The sequence below is a fragment of the Mchenga conophoros genome, linkage group LG14 (genome assembly GCF_057382185.1).
Source record: "Mchenga conophoros isolate Kocher_MC1m ecotype Shallow Benthic linkage group LG14, M_conophoros_male_GT1.1, whole genome shotgun sequence".
Classification (NCBI taxonomy): Eukaryota; Metazoa; Chordata; class Actinopteri; order Cichliformes; family Cichlidae; genus Mchenga; species Mchenga conophoros.
In genome coordinates this window covers 5,469,133-5,481,212 of record NC_140539.1, presented here as the reverse complement: position 1 = coordinate 5,481,212, position 12,080 = coordinate 5,469,133, and the positions used below count along the sequence as shown (strand labels likewise).

At 42.6% G+C, this 12,080-nt stretch overlaps 1 protein-coding gene and 1 long non-coding RNA gene across 2 annotated transcripts in view; one reads left to right on the top strand and one right to left on the bottom strand.

Annotated features, from left to right (window-relative positions):
* The window catches only part of efhd1 (EF-hand domain family, member D1), a 30,455-nt gene extending 20,984 nt beyond the window's left edge, over nucleotides 1-9,471 (bottom strand). The window contains exon 1 of the mRNA XM_085244872.1: nucleotides 9,105-9,471. Coding sequence (XP_085100998.1) covers nucleotides 9,105-9,388 — 284 coding nt within the window. The 5' untranslated portion in view covers nucleotides 9,389-9,471. The remainder of the gene's footprint in view (nucleotides 1-9,104) is intronic.
* Nucleotides 3,317-4,487, top strand: LOC146559135 (uncharacterized). The gene is made up of 2 exons (XR_014888275.1): nucleotides 3,317-3,650; nucleotides 4,242-4,487. It is a non-coding gene; the product is annotated as an uncharacterized LOC146559135 (long non-coding RNA).
* Nucleotides 9,472-12,080: the final 2,609 nt, after the last annotated feature.

The window sequence follows — 12,080 nt, the reverse complement described above, 5'->3', positions numbered from 1 at the left end:
CTGTTTGGGATTGAGGCCATCTGATCCAAGACAATATCAACAGTTAATTATTCTAAAAATGCCGTATCCATTCTACCACTGGTGCTGCAAGCTAAAGTGCAAGCTTGAAGGATAAAAAGGAGCAATGTCCTTACACTTTCTCAAAAGCGTATCCTTACATTGGCATCTGTGTAAATCTGTAGAAAAATCTGCATCTGTAAAATGTATGAGACAAACTTAATATGAATTATATAAAATTTCAGGTTTCTAATGTTATCACTTTTCTTGAATGACAGTGTGTAAAATCTCCCTGTTACATCTGTTACATCAGTAGATTACAGTTAACTGAGTTCTGTTATCTTACCCTTCCTAATTCAAGTGTATGAACCAAGCTGCAGTGGCTGCTATGGGACAAATGTGTTTTAGTCATGAGAGACCAGTAATATTAAATTATTTGAATTAATATCAATGCTTAGCAATAAATCCAGATAAAACTAATATGTGCCAGTTAAATATTTTTGCATTATTTTAGGTTTTTTGAGTCACCTCAAAAACTCTGGCTGCTGTTCATCTGTAGTGAGTGTAGCCTGTTTACTTTAGCTATCAATATGCCAGGTATCCAGGGTTTTTGTTTTTTAACTCTGGAAGAGGCTGTAAAACTAAGAATCGATGAATCAGTGAAGATTACTTCTGTCTGATGAAAGTGATAGTGACGGTTGGTTGCTGAGGATATCTTGAATTTTTCTGTCTGTAAGTGCTGCTATTTTTGCTGCTGTTGGCCAGCATTAATGGAACTGAAGTGCATTGAACATTGATAGACTCACACAGTATGACAATGTAATTAAACTGTTTGTCAGAGAAAAAGTGTGACTTTTAGGACACTTTACCTTAACATCAGCTGCATAAGCTGCTAGCTTATACAAGCGGTTGTTGAAAATTGAAAATTAATCTTCATGTATTTTTGGGACACTGCAACCGTTTCTGCTTGTGAGCATTGGTTGCACAATTGCAAGCCTCTGGAGGATCCTACACCTTGAGGTTCATGGGACTCCAAAAGGCACTAGCAGCTTTAAATATCTGTTTGCTGCTTTGTAATGACATTTTAACAGCTGCTCTCTTAATCTGATGAATTTGTCTGGCAAAAACCTTCCTCATTATGCCTTTATCTATGCAAACTCATCTGTGCTCTGAATCAGCCACAAATTTCTTCACAGTAAGATGATCATGCTTACATTTTTGTGAAATATCTCATGTTTTCATACCTTCTCCAAGGCATTGCACTATTTGACACTTTTCTGGAACAGACAGGTTCTTTTTCTATTCCCATATTTTTTTAAACCTGTGGCATGCTTAATAACGTGAAACATCTTAACAGCTTAATAATGTGATTTTTTCCTTTAATTGGGCTCACATGACAAACTAATTATGGCAGGTGTCTGAGATTGATATCAGTGATTCAAGGAGCCCTGTGTGTATACACAATATGAGTTTAACTGAAAACAAAAAATGTAAAGTTTATATAAAGTTTATAACACTAAAATCCTATTTGCATAATAATTTGGTAAAATAAATGGTAAATGGCCTGTATTTGTATAGCGCTTTACTTAGCCCCTAAGGACCCCAAATTATTTGAGGGGTGGTGGCTTCGCTGGATCCACTGTCCAGCCGCCGTGTGATGACCCTCCTCCCGGATCCCCCCAACCAAGGAAATTACACCACTTTCAAGGCACTGCTACTGCAGTGCTACTTCCTCTCCGATGCAGAGGGCTGAGAAACTCCTCTCTCTCTCTGGCCTGGGTGATGGCACTTCTCTCGAGCTCATGGAGAGCATTCTGTCCTTGCTAGAAACGGATGACGGCGGATTCCTCTTCACTCATCTCTTCCTCTGACAGTTGCCAGCTCCAGTGCCAACTCCCCGCTGCTGGCCACGGATTACCGCTCACTCGCAGAAGAAGGGGATCACATTCTCCAGGCTAATAGGAGCTTTGGCATCCAGGCGATAGTCCCCAACTCACCGACGGCATCTCCGTGCCCCCACTGATTCTCCTGGGGGCCCCCGACTCATCGATGGTGGCTGGGATCGAGGCATGGCGGCACCACGGAAAAGGACTGTATTTTTACCAGCGTTTTGGTGCTGCAGCACAGCGCTGTCTGCCACCTTGCAGTTTTAATGCCCAGGGAAACAAAGGAATAAGGAAAGGCTGCCCGACTCACACTCGGGAGATGTTTTCTGGTCGACTCCGGCTCCCAGAAGAGCCTCGGGAATTCTCGTGTCGTCTTTGCATACCTTTTTGTATGTTATTTAATTTTAAATAAAACAAATTAAGATTTCCCGCATACCACTACAGGTAGCCCAAGTACAACGAGTGATACGCGTACCAAAGTTTGAGAACCACTGGCCTAGGCTATAAGAATATTGCCAACCCCCTGAAACTGAGCTGCAGCACAGTGGCCAAGAACTCGCCATGGTTAACCAAAGAAGTTGAGTGCACGTGCTCAATGTCATATCCAGAGGTAGTCTTTTGAAAATAGATGTATGAGTGCTGCCAGCATTGCTGCAGAGGTTGAAGGCATGGAGGGTCAGCCTGTCAGTGCTCAGACCATATGCTGCACACTGCATCAAAGCGCTGTCGTCCCAGAAGGTAGCCTCTTCTAAAGCTAATGCACTAAAGCCCGCGAACAGTTTGCTTGAGACAAGCAGACTAAGGACATGGATTACCTGTGTTCTGATGAGACCAAGACAAACGTATTTGGTTCAGATGGTGTCAAGGATGTGTGGCGGCAACCAGGTGAGGAGTACAAAGACAAGTGTGTCTTGCCTACAGTCAAGCATAGTGATGGGATGTCATTGTTTGGGGCTGCATGAGTGCTGCCGGCACTTGGGACCTACAGTTAATTGAGGGAACCATGAATGCCAACATGTACTGTGACATACTGAAGCAGAGCATGATCCCCTCCCCTCAGAAACTGAGCCACAGGGCAGTATTCCAATATGATAACAACCCCAAACACACCTTCAAAAAGACCAGTTCCTTACTAAATAAACTTCGGGTAAAGGTACTTGACTGGCCAAGCATGTCTCCATACTTAAACCCTACTGAGCATCTGTGCGGTATCCTCAAATGGAAGGTAGAGGAGTGCAAGGTCTCTAACCATCCACTAGCTCCATCATGTCAACATGGAGGAGTGAAAGAGGATTCCAGTGGCAACCTGTGAAGCTCTAGTGAACTCCATGCCCAACAGAGTTAAGGCAGTGTTAGAAAATATTGGTGAACACACAAAATATTGATACTTTGATACAGTTTGGACATTTTCATTTAGGGGTGTACACAGCAAATTCAAAAGTGTTAAATTTTTTGGTGTTAATAGTCTCCTTGCAAAAGTAGAGTTAATTTTACTCTAAGCAGAGTCACATTCTTTTAATGTAACTCTGAGGTGTAAAATGATAGTAGTTAAAATCGAGTGTTAAAAATGAGTGTTTCTATTTCAAATCTGGAGGTGTTACAATGGAAACATTAACTCTTGACCTCTTAACTCTGAACTCCTAGAGGGGCTATGACACCAACAGAGTAAATTCACAGACTCCGCCCCCAGCACGGCTCCAATCGAAGCTGAAGTGAAGCCGTTTCAGAACATTTTGCTCTACATATTTGAGTTGTTTGCCATGCTTGGTAAGTCATTTTTTCAAAGATTGTTTCAATTGTTATTAGCTTTTACTTCTGTGGCTCTTTGGAGTTGAGACAAAGCTGTGTGAAAGGCATTAGCCATGTTGCTCGCTGATAGCATAATATTCTGTTTTAGCTAGCTGAAAGGTATTGTTTGCGGGCAAATACCACAGCCTTGAAAAAAAGCTTGCATGTGAATTTTCAGTCAAACTTTTGGTCAAATACACCTAAAACAATGTGTAGAATGTGAAATGTTGGTATAATGGTGCTACTTGAAGCCTGAAAACGATCGCCCATAAAAAAAAAATAAAAAAACGAGCAAACAGCAGTAGCAGATGTCCTGACTCGATTCTACGGTAGCATTTAGATCCCTCCAGAGTTTTGTGCACACGGTTTAGGTAAAAATGAAAAAAGTTGAGGTTTTACATTTAGTTCAGTATTACCTGTTGCCTGTGTCCTTGTCTTTTGGGAAAATACTTTACACAAGTAATGGCTCAAAGAGGATTCCTTTTTTTTTTTTTACTGTGCTGCAATTGTTTACTGGATTATTTGTGCCGTTAATTAGTGTCAACTAATTTTTATTCAATCTCCACACAGGATATGCTTGTGAAGATGGAATATGGGGGAGAGCAGAAGTGCGTTGAAGTTCCACAAAGGGATGAATGAAGGACATGCATATTGTATTGAAGAAATAAGTGTTGAGAATGCTGTTATTTGCATTTACCATGTCAGACCTTTTGATAAACAAAATTCTAATGAAAGTGAGAACATGTACACTATTACATCTTTCAGAAAATGTTTTGAAATTGTGGTGCACAGTTCAGAATAAATGTTTTTCAAAAACCATTGCATCTTTTTAGTAAATGTTTATTTCCAAAAGAAATTTCTAGAAGTTCAGAACAGTAAAATTCCCGCTTTTTAGAATGAATTAGAAGATAACTCTTACGTAGTTAAACTAAAATACTCTTTGAGAGTTAATATATAAACTCTTAACACCAAGTGTTAAATTATCAACTCCAGACAGATTTGGTGTTTAACACTAAATCAGAGTTAACGTACCAACTCTCCAAAAAGAGTTAAATTAACACTCTCTGGTGTGGACCCATATAGACACTTTAATAGTGTTGAAATCAAATCCGACAGTGTTAATTTGGACATGCTGGATTTGCTGTGTACTCACTTTTGTTGCCAGTGGTTTAGACATTAATAGCTGTATGTTGAGTTATTTTAAGGTGATATCAAATTTACACTGTTATACAAGCTGTACACTGACTACTTTACATTGTATCGAAGTGTCATATATTCAATGTTGTCCCATGAAAAGATATAGTAAAATATTTACAAAAATGTGAGGGGTGTACTCACTTTTGTGAGATACTGTAGGTTCTTGCTCTCACCATAGCAATGATGCTGGCAGTTCAAAACTTGGAGTATCCCTTACACTTGTATGGAGGAAGAAAAATCACATGAATAACAGCCATACACCGCTCCACTGTGGCGTGCAGAAAACATCTCAGGTGGGATCTGCTTGTCATGCCAGTAATGTTGGAAACCACCAGGTTTATCAATGTTAAATTTTTTCCCCATTAGAGAAAACATATCTGGTCGGGTGTTTCGGGAGTGTGCTGACCAGCTTGCAGGCATCTTCATGGACATCCTAAATACATCACTGGACTCAGCTGTGGTACCTGCATGCCTTAAAACCATGAAAATCATCCCAGTGCCAAAGAAGTCCACTGTGTCCTGCCTCAATGACTACCGGCCGATGGCACTTACGCCTATCATCACAAAGTGCTTTGAGAGGCTGGTATTGAGGCACATGAAAATTCAGCTTCCACCGAATCTGTACCCGCTACAGTTTGCTTACTGCCCAAACCGCTCCATATATGATGCCATCTCGTCTGCTCTTCACCTTTCTCTCTCCCATCTCGACAAAAAGGACAGTTATGTCAGAATGCTGTTTATTGACTTCAGCTCAACATTCAACACAGTCATTCCCCAGAAGCAGTGTTGGGAAGGTTACTTTTAAAATGTATTCCACTACAGATTACAGAATACATGCCGCAAAATGTATTTTGTAACGTATTCTGTTACGTAATGTATTCTGAATACTTTGGATTACTTAATATATTATCAAGCTTTTTACAACTACATGAATGTACTATTGCTTTGTGATTTATTACTATTACTGAAGGATACTCGCCATACCAATACCAGCTAGATTAAATCTTAATATAAATGAGTAACAGTAGGGTGGACATTAGGTAAGGCTGCACTTTTTGCAGTGATCTCGTACAGAAAACTATTCCACACGTATATAAAACAGGTCCGCAGCTCCAAACCTTAGTAAAGACCTCTGGCTAATATGTCGGGTTCCATGTCGGCTCATAGCTGAAAAGTAGCTTTACTTTGTTGTCTGGCTCAACTTTGCTAGCGAGAGACAGAGAGCGGCATTGAAAGGCTGCTCCAATGGAACTTATTGTTTCAGAGGAAAACACAAACACAGTGTACAGTCGAGTCTTAATAGCTTACTTGCAACTGGGCTCATCAGGCACTCTTTTTGGCTGCAGTGGCTGTTATTATATTTACATGCTTCCCTCTCCTGTTTCTGGTCAGTGACAACTTGTACTCATTTCGACTCTCCTTTTTCTCCCTCCCTCGCGCTCACAGACACATAACAGGTATGGCAGTCCATTCTCTCTGCAGCAGGGACTACACTGCCCACGAGGCTACATTTTTTAGGGCTATGCCTGTAACACTCTGCCTATTGCCTTCATATTAAATAATTTTTCAAATTAATAAAAATATTTATTTTATTTTAAAAATATTTCTTCACGTCATTTATGTGGGCCGCAGTAGAGGTGACGTGGGTCGCGAGATTGAGACACAGGCATTAGAGCCTCTTAATGCGTGTTTTGTTTGGGTTTCCATCGGCGGTGAATTACCAAAAATAGAGAGGGGACAGCCTAACATATGAAACAGGAAAGACCGCTGTGTAATCCATTTATTTCAACAAAGTAACTGTATTCTGAATACTACCCTTTTAAACTGTAACTGTACCAGAATACAGTTACTCATATTTTGTATTTTAAATACGTAACACCGGTACATGTATTCCGTTACTCCCCAACATTGCCCAGAAGCTGGTAAAGAAGTTGGACCTACTAGGAATAAACACCACTCTCTGCAATTGGATCTTGGACTTCCTAACTGACAGGCCACTGAAGAAGGCCAGTCTCCCTGATCTCACATCATTTTACCAGGAAACCATTGAGAAACCATCTGCTGCTACATCACTATCTGGTACGGGAACTGCACCCTCACTGAAAAGCAGTCTCTGCAGCGGATAGTGAGGACAGCAGAGAGGATCACTGGAGGCCCTCTCCCACCCAACTCTACGACAAACACATCATCCGACGTGCGAACAGCATAGAAAGGGACACTTTCCACCCCCTCACATGTTCTCCCTCTTTCCATCTGACAGACAGTTTCGCAGCATTTAAACCATAACGACCAGACACTGCAAGAGCATCTTCCCCCAAGCAGTCAGAGCCCTCAACTCACTACCACCAAAGGACTGATATACACATACACCTTTACAAAAACCTTAAAATACTCACCAAAAGACTCACAAATCCACTATAAACTGGACCTGGGAACAATATGCTTATTTGCACATAGTTACTGAACACACATCTAAATTATACTATATTTGCACATTTTGCATTGTCTATGCATTGTCTACAATATCCTGAAAATAACTTGAACCTGGTATTCAATACTTATTGCACAACCCACTTTGTCTTGTCTTTGTTTATTGTACAGTAAGTACTGTATAGTTATCACGGTCAGATTTTGCCCATTCCTTTGTTCTTTAAATGTGAAGTGGTGTCGGAATTTTAAAGTAAGAAATGCATTCCTGCCCGTGCACTGATAGCTCTGTTGTGCTGGCTCTGGGTCCATTGTGTAACTGATACCACCAACATTAACAGAACGCTTACATTAGTGCCTCTTATTGCGTGTTTTGTTTGGGTTTTCAGCAATGCATGGAATTACAAAAATTAGAGAGGGGATAAAGAGGCGATAACCTAACATATGAAACAGGAAAAGACCCCTGTGTATTCAGTTTATTTCAACATAGTAACTGTATTCCGTTACAGTTACCGCTTAAATACAATTTAAGCGGTAAATGTAACAGAATACAGTTACTCATATTTTGTATTTTAAATACGTAACACCGGTACATGTATTCTATTACTCCCCAACACTGACCATAAAAAATATGATTTCTTTGCCATTTTTCAAATGGTCTTAAACCTTTGATCGGGACTGTACATGTAGTTAGTGGGGTTATATTAATTGGTGGTTCTGCCTCTTTGTGTTAAGAATAAGACAGACTGACAACCTGTCTAGGACAATTCATGCCTCTTGCCCTATAGCAGTTGGCTCATGACCCTGAACTGGGAGAAAATATATGGATAAACCACTAAATGACTATAGTCACAACCACTAAATGCAAACTGCCTTGTCAGTCATGGGTCATTTGTAATGTAAGTGTGAGGCTTCATAGACAGATCCACTCCTTTATTTTTTTCAAAACATAATGACACTGCAGAAATACCAACTTCTAAACTTTAGAACAACAGTTTACAAACTAATAGGTGACAATTATTGTCATTTGCCATCTATGGGGAACAAAGGAGAAAAGTAGCATGAGCAGAATGAATCGCATTTTTAATATAAAATAAACAAGACTCTACAGACAATACTGCACGAACCTTTAGTTTATTTAATATACTTTGATAATTTGTTATTGAAGAAGAATGAGACAGTTACACCAATTTTAGGTGCTGCCCTATATGATTATCAGGGCACAAATTAATAAAGTAACCCAAAGAAAGCGGGGGGAAACAACCGAATCCACCCCCAGGCTAGGGGTAGGCCAGGCTAGATTCATAAAAACAGGTAAAATACGTTTTTTAATAGGAGTTAAATTATACAGGATGATAACATACAGCGAGCCATCTGTGTCATTTTAAGATGTCAAAAAATCCGAAGGGTCCACACACTAAATGATCCCCTGTCATTTTGTCTAATTCGGGCTTTTAGCTCCATTGCGTTAATTTTTCTGGCATACTGTGTTTGTGCCTAAAGCGCATTGTTTATTTATGTCATCTTTGGAGATGTTCGGCGTCAGTGTGTCGTCTCCCGAGGGAGCGGCACTGACCTTAAGAAGTCCTCCATCTGAGCACGATACATCACTACAAAGACACCGGTTTAACGTGCAGAGTGTTTGCACAGAGGCGCTAAATCAGTCGACACGATGACAGCCAGCCTGCACCTTGGCTAATCTCATGATCCAGCCGTGCACGCTCGTTCGCCCCCATTCTCTGCGACTGAGAACAACAGCCGTGACTGCCATGTTTAAAGAGACAAAACAAACAATTGGTGGAGTCTTACCGCTTGAACATTCCCTCCATATCCTTAATCTGCTTGCGGGAGAACTCTTTGAACTCGGTGTAAGGGTTGAAGACCCGGGTCGCTCGTGGTGCAGCGTTGCCCTCGTTGATGTCCAGCCTACGCGTCAGTTTGGCGGATAGCTCGGATGATGAATCTCCACAGGCAGCATCTGACCCCTGCGGTTTGGGTCGGACAGGGCTCTGTTCGGGCTCGGGCCTCGGTACGGCCTCCTGTGTAGCAGAAAGCCGCGATTGCAGCTTTCGTGCGAGCTCTTCAGATGCCATGACGAGGATGGAACCCTACTTTGTGAGGCTGTCAGAGAGGATGGAGCGCGAGTGCTACCACCGTTAAAGTGCGTGCACCCGTTAACGAGATACACAAAAGTGTTTCCGGTTGAACTTCAGAATAATTTTTTCTGCGTTTGTACATGTTTGCAAAATGAGCCGATTACTCGCTCCCTAAATGAATGCTAGCAAATGTCTAGGCTGGCTGCTATGTCTTGCTTTAGCAAACACAAGGAGACAACTCAAAATTATGCTGGTTTAAACTGAAGTAATTCAGAAGACGCTAATATCCGGGAAAGCCGCTTTATTGTTTAAGTGCGTGGGCAACGTTAGGTGAACAGTTTCCCGTTATGTCTGATCTAGACTTCTGGGGGAGCCTTTGTACAGTCTTCTCTACGTCGCTGCCCACCAGAGGCGGTCCTAGCCTGTTTGGTGCCCTGGGCTAATGCGCCGTCTCGACGGGGGCACATTGCCAACTGTGACTTGTGAAAATAATCTGTTTATATTTGTTATTAAACTTAGTTATGTTTGGTTAATGTTTTATATGGAATCATACCTATGTGACAAATACATAATACTACATAATACTTTGAACTTGTGTTACTCTAACCTTGATTAACAACACTAAAGACAATGCATCATTAGAATACAAAGAGACTGCACCAATCACTGACAGAAACCTTTCCTCTAGTCATGCAATTTATTGTTCACAAATTTGCAAAGTTATGTGTTGATGTACTTTTTCTTAACTTCATCTGCACAATTGTTACACTAGTTCCAGTGGCTGTAATGCTATGATATATTTTATTAGTCCTTACTATCAGCTTGCTAAACATAGGGATACCTCACAGGTCCTGATGATTTGGTCTTGTTGAACAAGTTATGAATATTGTGGGGCATTTGTTTGCTTTTTAAAAAAAAAATTATTTGTACAGTTCTGAGGTAAAATGAGTATTTAAATATAAGAATGTTTAGTTTAATAAAAAGGTGATTTAATGGTTTACTTGAAGGGGATTTCTGATTCCTATTGCTCTTTTTTCCAGAATATATATGTCGCGACTGGGGCAGCAGTCGTGCGGAGGTGAGAAGGAGGATCCAAATAGCAGACTGGTGCAAGACCAGGACCAGGACCAAAAACGGAGGCCCCAGAGTCCCAAACAAAACGTCCACAACATACACTCAGGTGGCCGGCTCGGGGGCCGATAGCACAGAAGGCCAGGATGAGACAGTCCAGAGGGCCAGCCGTGAAGAAGTCATGGTGGCGCCCAAACAGTTCAGGAGGCCAGCCACGCGGGAGGCGGTGGCGGCACGCAAACAGTTTAGGAGGCCGGCCACGCGGAAGGCGGTGGCGGCAACAGAAGTCCGGAGGCCGGCCACGCGGAAGGCACGGACCGGATGGCGGCATGCCAGCGGCAGTACCAGGCGAGGATGAGGAGGAGGATGAGGCTGAAGCTGCATCTGAGGCTGAAGCCGGACCAGGTGAAGCTGCAGACGAGGCCGAAGTTGACGCTGAAGCTGCAGGCGGGGATGATGCTGATGATGATGCTGCTTCCGGCGAGGAAGATGCTGATGATTATGCTGCTGATGCTGCTGCTGCTTCCGGCGAGGAAGATGCTGATGATGATGCTGCTGCAGGCGAGGATGATGTGGATGAGGGTGATTTTTCTTTCTTTTTCTTGCTTTTTCTCTCTTTTTTTTTTTGCCTGTCCCGTTTGGCTCTTTTGCCATCAGAATTATTGTCTAAAGGCAAAGAAAGATGCCCAACGGATTTACTTTACCAAATGGACCATCCCAGCCTTGCCGTAATGGTCTATTTGATTCACCTTTTATTGTTTATTTTATTTTTTATTTTCATTTGCTAGATACGGGACAGACTTGAATGAGGAAAAGAAAAGGGAGAAAGAAAGAGGGAAAAAAAACAGCAGAGAAGAGGGACGGGGATAAAGGGCAAAAAACAAAAACCAACAAAATAAGCAGACAAAAATACATATATCAATCACCTGGATCACCTGTTGAGAAAGAAAAAAGAAAACAAGCATTTAACAAGGGATAAACAACATCATGCTGATCTATGGGAATATAACAGTAAATACTAAGTGTTAAACATTATTGTGCAGCACGTAAGATCGACAGCGCACAGTGTGCTTTAAGGTAGGAGCTAAAAAGGGTGTAGTTTGTGTGTGTGAGCACCCGTGTGTACACCTGTGAGGGATGAGGCTGATGCTGACGCTGTGGATGAGGCTGCAGGCGTGGATGAGGCTGACGCTGCAGGCTGGGGGGGATTGAGGAGCCTGTCCAGCCACCACATGCGCTGCAGGCGGCGATGAGGCTGACGCTGCAGGCGTGGATGTGGATGAAGGCGCGGAGGCTGGACCAGACGAGGATGAAGGCACGGAGGCTGGACCAGGCGTGCGAGCCGCCGGTGGTGGCGCTGCAGGCAACAGCGTGGGAGCCGCAGGTGGTGGCGCTGCAGGCGACGGCGTGGGAGCCGCAGGTGGTGGCTGGACGGGCTCCTCGGCCCCCCCAGCAAAAGCAGCAGGCTGAGGCAGTTCCTCGGACCCCTCAGAGAAAACAGTCACAGAACCAGCAGGCACGTGGGCCTCTGGTACACACGAAACAAAACCAGCAGGCTTGTGGGTCTCTGGCACACACAGAGCAAAACCAGTAGGCACGTGGGCCCCTGGCACACATA